The following is a 16,791-nucleotide window of genomic DNA, read 5'->3' as shown; positions in this document are numbered from 1 at the left end:
CGGGAAACATACAATAAGGTATACTGGGAACGTACAATAAGGTACGCTGGTAACATACAATAAGGTAGACGGGAACATAAAATAAGGTTCACGGGGAACGCACAATAAGGTACACAGGGAACCTACAGGGAACCTACAATAAGGTATATACACAGGGAACATACAATAAGGTACTGGGGAACGTACAATAAGGTACATGGGGTACGTACAATAATGTATACGGGGAACGGCACAATAAGGTACCCAGAAACACACAAAAAGGACAAACGGAGAGCGTACAAAAGGTACCTTGAAAGCATTCAAAAAGGACCATGGGAAGTGTACAAAAAGGACCACACAAAACGTACCAGGACCATGCCGACGCACCGGACTTAACGAACACCGGACTTATTTTGTCCGGTGTAGCGAAAGGATACTTTTTGCCACCGGACAAATACACCAGTCAGTACGGTGCGTCGGCAGGGTCCTAACGTACCAAAGGATCCCAGAGAGCGCACACAAAAGATACAAGGGAGGGGAGCATACAAAAAGGTAAACAGGGAGTAAAAGCATCTATTATGATGATCTAGTTTTCTTTTTAGCATCTGGCATCAAGGCTAAAAATGGGGCACTGAGAAGAGTGCAAGCTTTTCCAAGTTTTGACCATTAATATCTAGACAATATATACATGATGGAAATCAGAAAGAAATTTATGCTCACCTTCTTCTCAAGTCAAGATAGGAATGGATTGGATTTCCATGTGTTTCAGCTTCTTTCTCCACCCTTCTTCTTCTCCTTATGGGAAAAATAAATTCAGCACACACGAGAGAAACTCAGGCAGTCCTCTGAGCTTTACACACAATCATTTGTTTTATGAAAAGCCCAAAAAGCTGGTAAAAACCCCTGCCATACTGCCATATTTTGATAGAAGGATACTATTTTCTTCCCCGCTAAATCTTCGCGACTATTTTTAGTCACGTGACTGAAGAGCCTAGTCATAATGTGCAGCACGAATAAAGAAAACATTAACATCGAAAATGGAAGAAAAGACGGAAAAAGGCCGTTTTAACAAATATTCCCCTATAGTAGGGAAATATTTAAAAACTACTTAAACTATTTCCAATTTTAACTCTATGTTGGCGATTTGTCAAATAATCATATAAAAATAATAGACTATTATGGTTTACACCATATGCTGCTAGCTTTGCGATAAGTAAATCAGGGGGTAGACAATCATAAGCTTTAGATAAATCCATGAGTACAGTACCCACAATATTTGAATCGTCAAGTGCCCTTTGCCAGAGATGTAATAATCGCAATATAGCATGCTGTGTACTGTGCCCTTTTCTGAAGCCACACAGTAACTCTGAGAAGCAGTTTTCTAGAAAAGGATTTAACTGTTGGGCAATGATTTTTTCAAATACTTTGGATACTGTAGGAAGTATGCTAATATGTCTGTAGTTTTTAACACTCGTTGGATCGCCTTCTTTGAAGACTGGGGTTATTGTGGCCCGCTTTAAGCGTTCAGGAAAAAGTGCTTGGTTAAGACAAGAGTTAAAGCAGTTCTTGAGTACAAAAGAACAGATATTAGCAGACTTTTGGAGGAGTTTTTGAGCTTACTTCCCCAGATGTAGATTTATTACAATTTAATGACATAATCAATTCATGGACAGTTTCAGTGTCAGTATTTGTAAATTCAAAGGAATTATCACCAAAAATGTTTCTGATTTTTATGATACTAGGATGGTCTAAATATCTTGCAATAGCATTGAGCACCGGGTCACCAATGACCTGCTCAGTGTATTGTGGCCATTCGTAAATATCCAGTGTCTTGGTTATGCCATTAAAGTAATTATTGAAAAGTTGAGCAGTAGTAATATCACTATTTACAATTTCATCTTTATCAACTAAGATAATCTTTTCCGAAACGATATGCTTATCTGAAAAAAAGGGTTTGCATATTTCCCAAAAGTTTTGTCCAGAATTTCCGGGATTTGAGGCAACCGTTTTGAAATAGTTTTTCTTAATTTTTCGATTCAAGCTACAAACATAGTTTCGCTGTTTATGATAGGCACGCATATCTGAAAAACTGTTGGATCGATGATAGATGTTACGAAGTCTGGACCTTTCCATGATGGCTTTTCGAAGGGTCCTGTTTATGTGGGGTTTTTCATTCCCACGAATTATCCTTGTTTTTCGAGGTGCATGCCTATCTAAAACATCTACGAATTTGTTCTCAAAATCATCAATTTCATTGATATTTGATGATGTCCTTTGTAAAGATAGATCTGTCAAAAAATTATTTTCGACAAAATCATTATAGCATCGATAATTTGCTTTACGCGGTGGTAATCTAGTATATCTACTTTTGAGCTGGGTGTATATTAAGTGGTGAAAATCACTAAGACCGGTGTCCCAGGTACCTGTCTTCTGCAACCCATATTTTTGGTTCGAAAGTATCAAGTCAATGCGACTTCCTTCAACTTTTTTGAAGCAAGTATTTGTTTTAATGTGACAATATAATGAATTTTCTTCCAGAAAGTTATTTAAGATTGGGTTTGTTGGTTCGCAGTTGAAGTCACCAATCAACATACATCGCTCAAAATTGGAATAAAAGTCTAATAAATCAGATAATAATTGGAAAAAAGATTCTAGCTTCTGTGAGTGATGTCTGTATAAAAACAAAATTAGCCACTTGTGAGATTTTAGGCGTAACTCAACAGGAATAAGCTGGATATCCTTAGGTAAGCTGAAGTCTCTAAGAAAACGTGAGGAAATTCCATTACGAACGTAGACAATTAAACCTCCACTCGTAGATGAAATATCCAATCTATATGGTGGCTTGTACCCCTTTCGGACAAGCTGTGATTTTGGAAAAGAAGAATTTAGTTTGGACTCAGCTATGCATAGAATATCATACTTATCTCCTACGACTGAATTCAGCCCTTCCAATCTTATTTTTCAGAGAGTTAATATTTAAATAAGCCAGATCTATGTTTTTACTTTTCTAATTTAATTTTTCTTTATGAGAGTTGGAACTAGAATGTCAATTTGTAGTTACCATTTTGAAATTTTTGGCCAGAGCAGTTCCTTTAGCATTCAAGTGCAGCTTGCTCCGGTTAAGATGAAATTTTCCAATATTTGAGTTGTCGATATACCCAATGTTTCGTTCTTCACACTTTGCTTTCAGTTGATCATTGATCAATCCAATCCTATAGGCCCACATAGGCTCATTACAGGCAGAGTATGTTTTTATTGTTACGTAATGACAAAGAAAAAAGAGGGAGAGCTTAAAATACAATTTTGTGAATACACACTTAAAACTTTCTACTCAATCGCATGTTCAAACTATGTACAGGGTGTCCCTAATTAAAGTATCGAGTCGAAACACAACTATGAGTACAGGGTGTCCCTAATTAAAGTATCGAGTTTGAACATGCGATTGAGTAGAAAAGTTTGTGTGTGTTATCGCTAAAATATAAGAACGTTCTCCACCACACAGGCTTATTACAAAAGGTAGTTACAACGTATAAATTAATCGTAATGACAAAGAAAAAAAAAATACAATTTTGTGAACACGCACATAAAACTTTCTACTCATAGTTGTGTTTCGACTCGATACTTTAATTAGGGACACCCTGTCTACTCTCGGGTACCTAATAAGCGGGGGGGGGGAGCTAATTAATTTACCGAAAGTTTTCCACCCAGGACATTCCAATGCCCCTCGCTTATTGATTATTAGGAAGATATTTTTGAGAGTTCCCTTCTTTTGCCCTAATTCTGCTGTATTAGCCTCTTTCTTAAGAATTTTCCACCCAGGACATATTTATTCCGACCCCCCCCCCACTTATTAAGTTTTGAGGAATTTTCCAAGCCCCCGCTTATTTATCGAGCGTAGCGGAAGGAACCTTAACAGATGAAAATATCTTCTTGCTTTAATGTCTTCTATCATTAAAGTCTGTCTCGAAATAATTTGCAGCTGGAGACAAAAATAGCTGTAACTTTTGCAAATTATTTCGAGACAGACTTTAGTACAAATTTCTAATTTCTGTAATTTCTTTTTAATATGTCAGTTAGATGATCCTATCGTCTTCGCAAGATCACTAAGAAAGGGAATAGTTTAGGAGGCGAGTTAAATTTGAAAATTGTAGTTGATGCGGGGCGGAGCAAGTAGTGGCGGAGGCGTTTACGTTTGTTCTAAACTCCGCAGATTCATATTTTCCCGTGTTTACTATCCCTTTAACAGACAATAGAATCGTCTTTATCCCAGTGCTCTTTCCCTGAATACTACGCTTACTAAAAGAAGAGGCAAAAAACACGCCCGAAAGGTTAAAGTGCTGCTGAATTTAGGAGGGATTTTCATTCGAAGTTATATCTGAAATTAGAGTAATTGCTGGCTCACTAGTATGCACATTCGTTCTCATCAAAATTCATCTTGAAACCCTTGGGCTCTTCCAGAAAAAAAATTGAATATAGGGGGAGGAGGATATTTGGATATTTGGAAATTTTTACCCCCGGACATTGTGACTTTTGACCCCCCCGGACAGCAGGTGTAACCCCCTGGACATTCAAAATTACCCTCAAACAGAGCAAATTTACCCAAACACAGAGAAATTTTACCTCCCTGACAAGGCAAATTTTTCACTACCTTCCCCCGGACACTATATCCTCGACCCCCATGTACGGACATTTTCTGGAAGAGCCCCTTAGAACAGAGGAATGTAAAGAGATGAAAAAACAGCTTCTTGAAAACAATGGAAAAACGGCTCGTCATATACCAGGTCTTTTGCCCTTAAGGGAGTTTATGTCGAGTAAATAGGTTTCTTTTGTTGTCGCTATAAAAAATCTGCATAATTAGCGTGTTGTGACAGAATTTTCCGGGAAAAACCACTTCAGCCATTCTTTAGAGAATCTTGCACTCCATCTTTGTACAAAAAATCAGAAAAAAGTAATGACAGGATTTTGCACAAAGTCCAAAAAAACCCTATTTTTAGGTAGTTTTTGGCCCAAATTTGCCCAAATAAATTTTTTCTCAAAAATCGGGCTCCGTCACGTTCTGGGCATTGCCATTTTGCATCATTGTGCAAAAAATCAGAAAAAACTAATGAGCCAATCCTGAGAAAAGCTGGTAACAGACGAACGGACGAACGAACGGACATGGGTTAATTTATAGAACCTCCACCGGGGCACCCGGAGGTGGGTCCAAAATTGAACTAGTAATCGGCAAAAAGGAGAAACAAATTTTCTTTTTTATCGTCAAATCATGTAGAAACCTTATCTGATATTCCGATGGCGGATTGGCGGCCGCCCACGCTAAAGCTCTAAAGGGAGCGGGCCAATTTCCCATCGGAGAGGAATGATAGTCGGCCTTTGATGTGCCGCATCCTCAGTCGGGTTCAACAGCCCTTGCGCGTAAACTCATAAATATTTTGGTTGGACCCGACAATCCCCGAAAACGAGGGCTGGGTTACCAGACCTCCCGCTGCAAAATTCTTGACGCGGTTTCGCAAAATTCCGTAATGTAAACCTTCCAGATGTTGAAAATTTTCCCGACCTTCGGAGCTTTAGCGTGTCGGATGAAAATTTCACCATCTGGGTGCCAGATAAGTAGAAACCGTCCGATTTGTATGGCGAGCCGTCTTTTCTGGACTTTCATTTAATGACCTAATCAACGTTTTTACAATAGAATTTTCAATAGAAGTGATCGTTGAACTTTGAGTAATCAGAAAAGCTGTTTTCCATCTCTGCTTAGAATAAGCCCAAAATAAGACGATTTGCATACTCTTACCCACAGCTTTTTTAATATGAAGAGTGCAATGATAATGTTTTCGTTATTCTATGTTAAAAAAATTCCTGGGTACTTGGGCAAAAAGAAGTACCGAGATGTGCCGCTGGTCAGGGTACCTTTTTTCACCTCCGTGAGTCCCAGAGTCCCAAGTAGGGTTGCAAAAACACCAAAATAGAAAAATCAGTCCCAGTAGGTACATCTTTTGAGGGAATTTGAGAAAATTTTGGAATATCAGTACAATTCAGGGTAAAACTAAAAAAAAAACGAATCGCACGTCGGGTCCATTTTCCGAACGTCAGCGGCACAGTCCCGTCAATCGGCAAGGCTACCCCCCCCCCGGGAAAAAATTGCACAACAATTTGTCAGAATTTTAGGCAAACAATTCCATGGAAATATAAAGTTTATAGTGATTCTATTTAATCAAAATTATTTTCCCAAAAATTCAATGAAAAAAAAAATCAAATCTACATCCTAAAAATACAATATCAATCGGCTTAAGTTTGTCAGTTTAAGTCATTCAACGTTACATAACAACGTTACATGAACGTTTATTGGATGGACCATATTTAAACGTTCTGTGCAGCCATAGTTGAAAATTTAAACTTTCTTGAAGAATCTCATGTTGCCAACACCAACATGTGGGGTGTTATCCAAGGTTGTTCCCAAAACTCTGATTCCAAGACAAGAATAGGACTTTGTATGGAAATCGCTGACAACGCATCGTTGTGTTTGGTATCGGTAAGTGATTTTTAAACCTCGAAGATCTTCACATAAGATATCCCATGCAGAATACTGGTTGCAATGTTCATCGTTGGTTCCGACAAATTGGTATTTAGTTGGTACATACGCTGCCACGCCTGGTGAAAAATGAATTAGAAAAGTTTTATTTAAGCTACACATTTTTTTTCATAAACAGCTCTAATTTTGCGCCAAATGACTTTTCATGCAACATTCCAAAGTGGGTATGCGGTACATCAAAGGAGCTTTTAGAGCTTTTGCGTGGGTGCCCGCCAATCCGCCATCGAAATATCAGATAATCATTTTTGCGGCGACGGTTAAGACGAGCTTTAAGTTTCGTTTCATTACAAACAACAGAAATAAATATATAACAGTATAATATTTTAACTTAGCCTTTATACCTTGTTTCCTTTTCTCTTTCTGTTTATTTTTGAAAGCTTTTTTTCGTTGAGCGTTCGCTTGCAGGTTATAATGAGTATTTCAACTCATTTTTCCAGCCCTGATTTTATACCATATTTTTGCTTTTTGGGCTAAGGGATTGATAATTATCCTTTACAAAATAATTTAAGCTAATTTGAGGCGTCGAGCCTTAGCGTTTAAAAGAAGGGGGCGTTTATCAAATAATTTCTATCCAATCCCAGCTGACACACAGCGTTCTTTCAACGTTTTTCTGATATTCCCAACGTCCATATAACGTCAGATGAACGTTGAGTGCCTGCTGGGAAACTTTAATGAACATTGTTTTGGCTTTTCATCGTTGTTACTTTGAGTACAAATACTGAAACCTACTTGTTTCAAATAATAGTCGTAGCAGACGTTTACTTGAGGGAGCGTTTATTGAACAATTTTTCTTTAAATAGAAGCGTTCATTCAGGGGGGGGGGGCATTAAAAGAGTGCATTTTTTCGAAGTAACACTGGATCAATAAGAAAATGCGGATTTTACCCCCCCCCCTTTTTAAAGCTAATTAGTGAAAGAAGTAAAGAAATTTAGAACAGGATTTCTCAGCTCTGTTAAAAAAAAGTCGTGCAAAAGGCTATCCTCAATTCAAATTATTAATTCTATTCAAATTTTTTGAGTCCTTTTAAAGATTAGATTAGAGAAACAGAAGCAGCCGGCGGAGAGATTTTTTAGACTATATGTGTTCTTATCTTTTAGGAGACTAAATGTTATGTCCTTTAAATTTTTATACAAATGATGTATTTTAATTTCTAGGAAAACAGTATCGCACTATTTGTCTCCCTAAACTTATCACTACTTTATGGTTTGATGTGTTCTAAAATCTAAGAAAAACAATTTGCCAAGTTAACGTGCAATATTTTTGTTTCTCCACGAAGGATGCGTTCTGAAAATTTCTAGGGTTACTAGGCAACAACATTACATCAATTTTCTATTGATTATACCCCTGTCTCCTTAAGATATGTGTTCTGAAGCTTTCTAGGGTTACCTAAACAACAAGAACATGTTAGATGACCTTGATTTTACCCCTGTCTCGTCAGAACACATCATTATTTCTAGCAGATTAATTTTCGAAGATCTAATCAGAACAGATCAAAATTTCTAGCTGAAATATGCTCTCAGAACACATCGAAAAAAAAGGTCGCCTCGCCGGCTGCTTTCGGAGAAAGTTAGTTTAGCAACTGTTCACAATATATCTCTCTTACTGTTTGATCGGAAGGTGATTTCAGCTGGTGTAAATCCTTTTCTGAAATGATACCAAATCATCACAGGTAAATTGCCATAGGTATCCTTGGTATGGTATCCATATGCGTAACCAGGTTGGTTAAAAGCCTTGTCAACACTCCATGCAGCACTGGCAGGTGGAGATGAGGCCCCTGGTGTACCTTCCGCGGCAACAACTTCTTGAATTGTTCGTAATTTATGATTGATTGCTATTTTGGTGGAAAGAAAAATCAGTGTTTCATACTCGTTAGAAAACAACAGAAATCATTTAAATTTTGCTGCTTGCTACCCAAGAAGTGCCACATATTAATGTAAGCAAAAAACAAAAAGATAAAATATAAAAAAACAGGGAATAGGTTGGGGATGGAAAAATTTCAAACGCATATCGACCTTGACCTTGGTTCTGGTTTTAAACACAAAAGTCAAATTTGAAACCCTAGTACGTCAATTTACGACCGTAAATCACTGACTTTTTCCCAACTAGCATATTCAAATGAACAAAATGTTTCGGGGAAGTGCTGGTCCGTGATCATTTAGGTAAGAGTAAAATACCCAAAAAAGTGGGACAAGCTGGAGTTTTTACAAGCTCTTATTTGATTTGGTTGGTCGTTAAGATGTAATAAATGATGATGTATGTATAATAGATGTAATAAGAATCTTATTACTTTTTCTAAAGAACGCGTCATCTCTATCACTTTAAATGACCAATTAGTGAAGTATCTTGTAAAAACTCCAGCTCGTCCCAAAAAAGTACTTACATACTCCCCTCATCACTGACCCGATATGATTTTTTTTCAGCCAATGGCAATGAATAATGGACTGAAACTCAACTGGGATTAATATTCCCATGTATTTTATGGCCTGGGTTTTAATTCCGTTGTTTTCAAGTCAGAAAATTCAGCGAGGATGGGAAAAATAGCGTAATATTTGCAGTTACGATTGCTTATTTTTTTGATTATTTTCAGTAGGGATAAAAAATTGGAGTATAATTTTCTACTGGGGACGATATTCGTGCCCATTTTTCCAGTGGGAAGGGTTCACATAAGGTCTGTGAGAAGGGATGGGGGTCTGTGAGAAGGGATGGGGGTCTGTGAGGAGGGATGGGGGTCTGTGAGGAGGGATGGGGGTCTGTGAGAAGGGAGGGCGTGTACAGTCAACTCTCTCTAATCCGAACCTCAAATATTCGAATCTTTCTATAAATCGAACAAAAATATCGGTCCCTTCAGCTAGAGTTTAGTATAAAATACTTTCTGTAACTCGAATCTTTCTCTAATTCGAAGTCTTGGTCCCTTGAAGATCGAATTAGAGAGAGTCAACTGTATTTAAAAAGAATACTTACTGTAGTCTTCAAGTTCAGTTTCAGTTTCATCTTCAATGACAGGGCTACAGAATGCAATGGCAAACAAACACGCGAAAATGATAACCTTCATCTGAAAGAGAAAAACCGACAAAATTTGAAACAGCTGTTAGGGTCAAGTCTATATTATAGTCGGTACCGTAAGGTCGGCTTTGTATCTTAAAGTCGGCGCCGGTACTTTAGGATCTTTATCTTAGAATCAAACTCTAGCTTCCAAAGAAAGTAAGATAGTAGACAAGATTTGGGCTTCAAAATTCAAATATTTGAAATAAAATATTGATATTTCGATACAGGTTTGAAATGAATGGTGAAAAACTATGAGAATTGTCTACGGAGAAAAGACAAAAAGCAAAAAAATTTTTAGGCTTGGAAGAGATTGAAGGCTGAAGCTTTAAATGACGTTTTAGATTTCCCAACTGGCACACAACGTTGTTTTAACGTTTAAATAACGTTATTTGGACGTTAGGAACGTTAGATGGACGTTGTTTTGACGTTGTGTGCCGTCTGGGTTAGAACGTCATGATTAGAAGTCTGATTTTCTTAGCAATAATAACAGTGTAGAAAACCTTCACAACCCTTAGTCAAGTTATTTTTAAGAAACTAGTTTTACCAAGCAGCCTCAATGTTTCTTAAGAAATCGGCATTTTGAGCCTTAAATGTTTCTTACATGTGTTTCTAAACTTTTTGACATAATCAGCCTATTTTTCATGCAAAGAAAAAAACATTTGTTTTGATTGGAACGATCTTAAAAAAAAAAAACGAATTAAAAAATGTTGTTTTCTCATTCTCAGCCTCAGCATGTTTTTTAGATGTTTCTTAGTTTTTAGGCATTCTGAGCCTCATGTTTCTTAAAAGTGTGTTTCTTAAAATAAAAAAAACGTGTAAGTCAAATATCCAATCACGTACCTTGCTCAGGGAATAAAGACAAAATGGAATGTCCAAGTCTTCTGTGTCTTCTTTGATGAATGATAAATGGACAATATCAAGTCAAATTTAAACGATATGGCTCTTATTCATGTTTTTCGCAAAAACAAACAACCAAATTTAGAAGGTGTATCTTAGGTGATGTTAACTTCATTGTTTTGTTCGACCAATCAGGTTTGATGAATGAAAGCAATCTTGTATCTGATTGGCTGAAGTTCATAAAGAGGAAAGTAGGACTGATTATTTCACAATAGCAAAGCAACATTTAGATTTTCGTTAATTTATTAATCATGTTTGTTTTTTTAAAGAAGGTCTAGTATTTGATTGGCTAATTTAAGATGACAATGTCGATATTCGAACCCGGGGGGGGGGTACTAGGTTTGCGAGATGGCGGGTATGTACAAACCAAAGTTTGAAAATCGACCCTTAGAGACTGAATTTAGACTACACGCTTTTTTTTTTGTAAGAATACACTTTATAAGAATGTCCATGATGAAAATGGCCAAAAAATTAAGAATATGCTAAGAATATCACCATCATGGAATTTGGCTACTAAAGCTAAGAATGTCATTTTTAGAGCATTTTAAATTATAAATTGCCAATTACCCCCAAGTAATAAGAATGCTGTAAGAATATTTTAGGATGATTTTGCAAAAAAGGTTAAGAATATCCATGATGAAATGGATTTACACCATTCTTATAAAAAAAAAAGCGTGTATTTGTCCATTTTTTTTGACGAGAGACTATTTTGGTTCCCCAAAATTTCAGTCAAAATTTTCAAATCATGGTCCAGATTTCAAGAATTTAATGACCCTTCGAGGGAGTTGAGATTTGATTTTCATAATTTACCTTACAGAGACTTTTTGATGGTTTTTATACGCCTTTTATAGGGACTTTCGAGAGTGTGAAAAAGGGACCCTTATTTAAACGCTTTTTTTTCATAAGAATGGTGTTTTTCCATTTCATCATGAACATTCTTAACTTTTATGGAAAAATCATCCTGAAATATTCTTACAGTATTCTTAGCTTTGGATCCAATCCCAGCAAAAATCTAGCGCATGTAACACGTACCCCAAGTAAAGGTTTATCATTTTTGTGGAACTTTTTAGCATATAGCTACGTAATAATTGGGAATTAAATGGTTAAATGCTCTAAATATGGCATTCTTAGGTTCAGTTGTTAAATTTCATGATGGTGTTATTCTTACAATGTTCTCAATTTTTTGACCAATTTCATCATGGACATTCTTATAAAGTATATATTCTTATAAAGAAAGCATGTAGCCTGGGGGCACTCAAGTTAAACGAACTAACGTACGTGCAGCCCTTTATCAATCTTCCTAAAGCGTACTGTAAGGGTCGTACAAATGAGCAAAGATGAGAAAACTCTAAGGGTGTAAAATTTGGGAAGCCTGACCATATTTTTCCTAAAAATGGTCAAACAATTTCTAGAAAATACAATGTAAGGGTCGATTTTTCGGCCAAATTTACTCAAATTTGGCTACATTTTCTCTGCACTGTAAGGGTCCGATTTCAAAGGCCTAACTTTGGGCCGCACGTACAGTTGTTTTTGAATCGAGTGCCTATGCCTCGGGCTTATGGCTCACACATACCCGACACTCATTTTTGCCTATGTACCCCCCCCCCACCGGAATAAGTTTGAGACATATCTCCGATTGGCTAATTGAAATGAATGAAAGTGATGATAAAAATGATTTCGGAAAAAATCAGATTACTTAGGTGACCGACATCAACTTTTCCAGTAGAATGTTTGTTTTGTAGCAAATATTTTATTTCATATTGTTGAAAATAGATTGGTCTAAATCAGGAAAGCTTATCAACAAAACACCATGACAATGATAGTAATTAATAGCATTATATTCTTAAAAAAAATCAATCTTGAATCTGATTGGTTTGAATTTTTGGAAGCATAGAAACAATTTTGGTCCCCAAAACAACACAACTAATTTTGGTATTTTCTAAAATTAAAGCAGCTATTTATTGAAACAATGCATGACCATTACTAAGCAATGAGAAAAATGAAGGGCTTTAAAAATTTCTTAATTGTGTCCCAGGCTCCTTTTTTAAAGAATGGTGCATTTGTGAAATTGGTTATCTTTTGTACATTCAACGTCTGACCACTCTCAAGCAGAAGAGAAAGAATTATTCAAGGTTCGAAAATTTTGTTTTTATTTATTTTAGATCTCTATATTTTTCAAGGGGTAGAAGGGTTTTAAGTTTGTATAGTTAACGCTCTCTAATTCGATCTTCAAGGGGAATTTGATTTTCATCAAATAGGGGAGCTTATCGAATAATAGAGCGTCGTTTATGAAAAATTCTTGATGTCTAGGACTTTAAATTTTATCGAATAAGGGAGCGTATCGAGTAGTAGAACGTCGAATTAGAGAGTGTCGACTGTATGTGTAAACTTTCTTGATTAAAATTTATTTTAGATCTTGAGTATTTTTGCTTCAAACATATTGTGGATTTTACAAGAATATAATATTGGAACATTAATTAATCTTTTCTTCGAGTTCACATGAGAAGCATATTACTAATACTTTGAAGGGACTCCCCCAGTGGTAACTTTGATCACGATTTCACGCAATTTTTCTTCTTCTGAGGTTCGAAAAATGGACCCTACGTGGGACTCGTTTTTCCAAAAATTTTGCCGAAATTTACGAAAAAAGTGACCCTGAATGGGACTGAAATTCCAAAATTTTCTCAAATGTTCTACTTTCCCCCCGAATTGTCCAATAGAGGCACCGTTTCTAAATCAGGAGAGAGACTGAGACGAGAGACTGGTTTTTGCGACCCTACCTGGGACTCGTGGAGGCTAAAAAAGGTACCCTGACCAGCGGCGCATCCCCGTAACCCATTTTGCCCTAGTACCCCCCCCCCCCCCCCGGGCTTCAATCACGATCACGTAAAATAGTAAAATATTTGGATAGTCACGCATCCCTTTGAAAAAGTAAATTTTTATTAAATCAGGACCTCGCTTTGACCTCCGATCATGCAAATAACGACATTATGTAACCCGCTTCGTGGGGGGGGGGCTCTCTAAAATATAACGTTAATTTCAATGTGTTTTTCATTTTACTAGATGATGAAAATCTTCATTTTGTCGTGTGTTCTTGCAATCACCATTGGTGCCGAAGAGGAGCAAGACTTTAGTAAGTTTTTTATCTTTCTCTGATTTTTTAAATCCAAAATACAAAACTGAGTTTTCACTTCATGTTTTAGGAGGCCCCCCAGCGGACCTTCAATTCACGCAATCACGCAATTGTTTTTCAAAATTCACGCATTCACGTAAATTTTCCTCGAGATTCACGCAATAACCCGTTTTTTCAGAAAATCGAAAATCTATCGGGAAACATTGGAAAATCGGGAAAACTGCACATAATCGGTGGAAAAAAAGAAAATTCACGTATTCACGCACATAATAGCCCAGATTCACGCATTAATGCAATCAAAAAGTGGATTTTCACGTTCACGCAAGTTTTTTCAATTCACGCATTCACGCAACCGAAAATGCCAAATCACGCATTCACGTAAACCGCTTGGGGCCCTTTTAGGGTCTATGTATTGCCCAGCAACATTCAAAACAAAAGGAATATAATTGGCTGCTTACTAACTCCGCAAAATTTTTGAAGCCTTCGGATGTTCTTAAACTTTTTGAGTTTTTAAGCCTAAAAATGTTCTTAACATGTTTTTATTTTCTCCATTTACAATGGGTATTCTTGTCCATTTTCCTAAAAAATCGGGTGTTTGCCGCAAAACATTAATACCTTATCACTCTATCTCAGTAAATGCTCCTGAGCTATTTCAGTCAAAATCAAACCCAGTCCCTAAATTCACGTCATCAGTAAAATCAAAAATGTGATGCAAGTGGCTCTGATTACGAGATTAACTTTCAATGCCTTCGACAGCCTAAGAAAAACCGTCAAAATGCTGTTGTTTCTTTTTTACTCTTTTTTAATGTATAAATTATTACTCAAACTATGTCTTTCAGCAATTAACCAGAAACTCCATCGAATTCAGGAAGTTGCGACAAAGGAAGGAACAGCAGGGGCTTCAATGCCGCCATTAAACGCGAACTATGGTGTAGAAAAAGCTTTCGGTAACGCCGATTGGGCTTACGGCTACCGTTCAAACGCGAAGTACGGAAATTTACCGGCTATGGTTTGGTATCATTTTAGAACTGAATTCGAACCAGCTGAAGTAACTTTCAGATCAATGGGTAAGTTTTGATAAAAAAGAATGCAAAAATTTGACAAAAATCCACTTTTTTAAGATTTTGACCGTTTTCTAACCATTTTTGGTCAACGAGTGACCCAAGAACCTCCAAAATTGGCCCTGCTTTACTTGATTCTGTCCTCTAGATAATTAATTTAGAGTTTTTCTACTGGGCACATTTTTATCATTCAGGCACTCAGGTCCGCGCAGCTACCCAATGAACTATAAACGAGCTTCTAACTCCTTCTAGATCCGGAGATATAAGCCTTTAAAGTTTGAACTAGCGATTTTCTTTTAAAAACTTAGAAAAAAATGATCGTGGTACTTAAAGGGTTAGCCAATTAAAAAGCCACTTTTTAATGATTTTATATCAATAAAGGCGTGCCAGGGGAAACAGCAAATCAATATCAACTTGTGGGAACAAATGATGAACATTGTAATCAATATTCCGCATGGACTATCTTGTGTGAAAATCTTACAAACATACCAGTCAAAACACGGTAAGCGATCCCAGCTAACACACAACGTTGTTTCAACGTTCATCTAACGTTATATGGACGTTGTGAATGTTAGATAAACGTCGAAAAAACGTTGTGTGCCAGCTGGAAGTAGATTAGTAGAGTGGGGTACCCAGTTGGCTTGAGTTTATACAGATTCTCGTTTATTCATATCGGCAGTATATTTTGTTGGGATTTTTTTCGCAGTCAAATAGTCACTACCGAAGGTAGTACAAAACACTTATTTGATTTATTCCGTTTGATTTAGTTTTTTATTTATAACGGATATTTATAATCAAATCACTTTAATTTTACCCAGTTGGCGCTATAGTCTTACCCAGTTTGCATGATAAGATTCAAATAGAAATATTGCACTCAAAATTGGAGTAAATGCGACAATTATAGTAGATGTATAGAAGCATGGTAAAATTCAGCATATCCTCCATATATTTGCGAAATACAGGGTTGAAATCACTGACCTTTATATAACCCTGGACCAAGCTTCTCAATCCCAGCCAAGCAAAATCTTTGATCGGAGTTTTTTGAAAATTGGTACCCTAATGGCGGCACTACTCGATAGCGGTGTAAATGCATCGAGAGCGCTAGGTCTACTTTTCCTCAAATTCTTTTGATGATATAGCGGCGTTAGACGTTAATTTTTAATACTGCAATGGCTTCTACTCGGGTACCAATTCCAAAAAAACTCCAATCAAAGATGACAGCTATTGCTTGGTCCAGGGTTATATAAAGGTCAGTGGTTGAAATAGAGGTTACGTCATTTTTTGCAACTTTGAAAACACTACAATGACGTCCATATAACGATAAATGCGTGCCAGCTGGGAACCGGTTTTTTGAGCATTTGAAAGTGAATCAAATGATTTTGAGCTACCTGCAGTTCTGACCCGGAAAGTCACGGGCGGCGCTGATTTACCGTCGTTCTCACTCAATAAGGATACAAACAAAACAATCTAAAGCTTTTTCTGCCGCAGTAAAATACCAATACATAAACTGGCTGTTTTGTAATTTTGAGAGAGTCTTAAAAAACACAGTTTAGAATCCCTACCATGGGATTAAATTATTTTACAGTATTCTATTCAAGAACAGGGGTGTTTGAAGTCAACCAGTAATAAGTGTAATGCACTTTAATTTTAGATATTCAAGTCAAAGATGTGAAGTCGGTCAGTTCCACAATCGAAGATACAAATGTGTCGGTATTCGCATTTTGGGAACCTCTTATGACAACACTCCATACGTTGGATTGGGCAACATTCGATTTTTCAAGCGTGTTTAAATATTGATGGAAGTTAAATTTTTGTTAAAGAGTATTTTAATATTTTGCTTTCCTCATTTGTTAGATCTATTACGTTATTGCTCTTTTTAAGGCCTTGTTATGCCAATTTGTAAAATTATTATCTTAGTAATTCTTAGGCGTAATAAGGACGGACGATGCTTTATTTATGATAAATTTTTAAACTTAGTACGAATGATTATTCTCTGAATATATATTAAAAAAGGAAAAATCGTGAAAATGTGTCTGAGAGTATTTTGAGTAATTTCCCGCTAATGTGATAGGAGAATAAAAAAAATGGCA

At 36.6% G+C, this 16,791-nt stretch overlaps 2 protein-coding genes across 2 annotated transcripts; one reads left to right on the top strand and one right to left on the bottom strand.

The window, feature by feature from the left end:
• Positions 1-6,162: 6,162 nt before the first annotated feature.
• LOC136821324 (uncharacterized) lies at positions 6,163-10,677 on the bottom strand. The gene is made up of 4 exons (XM_067077559.1): positions 10,451-10,677; positions 9,527-9,617; positions 8,169-8,396; positions 6,163-6,624 (listed from the first exon to the last, which is right to left on the bottom strand). Exons 2-4 carry the CDS (start codon positions 9,615-9,617, stop codon positions 6,365-6,367), a joined length of 579 nt encoding a protein of 192 aa, XP_066933660.1. The 5' UTR covers positions 10,451-10,677; the 3' UTR covers positions 6,163-6,364.
• A 1,898-nt stretch (positions 10,678-12,575) lies between these two features.
• On the top strand, positions 12,576-16,711 carry LOC136821325 (uncharacterized). Its single transcript, XM_067077560.1, has 5 exons — positions 12,576-12,639; positions 13,571-13,640; positions 14,480-14,707; positions 15,083-15,203; positions 16,353-16,711. The coding sequence occupies exons 2-5, from the start codon at positions 13,571-13,573 to the stop codon at positions 16,489-16,491; spliced, it is 558 nt and encodes a 185-aa protein (XP_066933661.1). The 5' UTR covers positions 12,576-12,639; the 3' UTR covers positions 16,492-16,711.
• The last annotated feature ends 80 nt before the right edge of the window (positions 16,712-16,791 follow it).

This window comes from Clytia hemisphaerica, unplaced genomic scaffold (assembly GCF_902728285.1).
Source record: "Clytia hemisphaerica strain Z4C2 unplaced genomic scaffold, Clytia hemisphaerica genome assembly, whole genome shotgun sequence".
NCBI lineage: Eukaryota > Metazoa > Cnidaria > Hydrozoa > Leptothecata > Clytiidae > Clytia > Clytia hemisphaerica.
This window is presented reverse-complemented; position numbering and strand designations above follow the sequence as displayed.

Excerpts from the sequence above, each read along its gene's own strand:
- LOC136821324 (XM_067077559.1), bottom strand. The coding sequence starts at position 9,617 with ATGAAGGTTATCATTTTCGCGTGTTTGTTTGCCATTGCATTCTGTAGC. Across the intron at positions 8,397-9,526 it reads AACTGAACTTGAAGACTACA|CAATCAATCATAAATTACGA; the intron begins GTAAGTATTCTT and ends CCACCAAAATAG. Across the intron at positions 6,625-8,168 it reads AATCACCTTCCGATCAAACA|GCGTGGCAGCGTATGTACCA; the intron begins GTAAGAGAGATA and ends ATTTTTCACCAG.
- LOC136821325 (XM_067077560.1), top strand. The coding sequence starts at position 13,571 with ATGATGAAAATCTTCATTTTGTCGTGTGTTCTTGCAATCACCATTGGT. Across the intron at positions 14,708-15,082 it reads AGTAACTTTCAGATCAATGG|GCGTGCCAGGGGAAACAGCA; the intron begins GTAAGTTTTGAT and ends ATATCAATAAAG. Across the intron at positions 15,204-16,352 it reads AACATACCAGTCAAAACACG|ATATTCAAGTCAAAGATGTG; the intron begins GTAAGCGATCCC and ends CTTTAATTTTAG.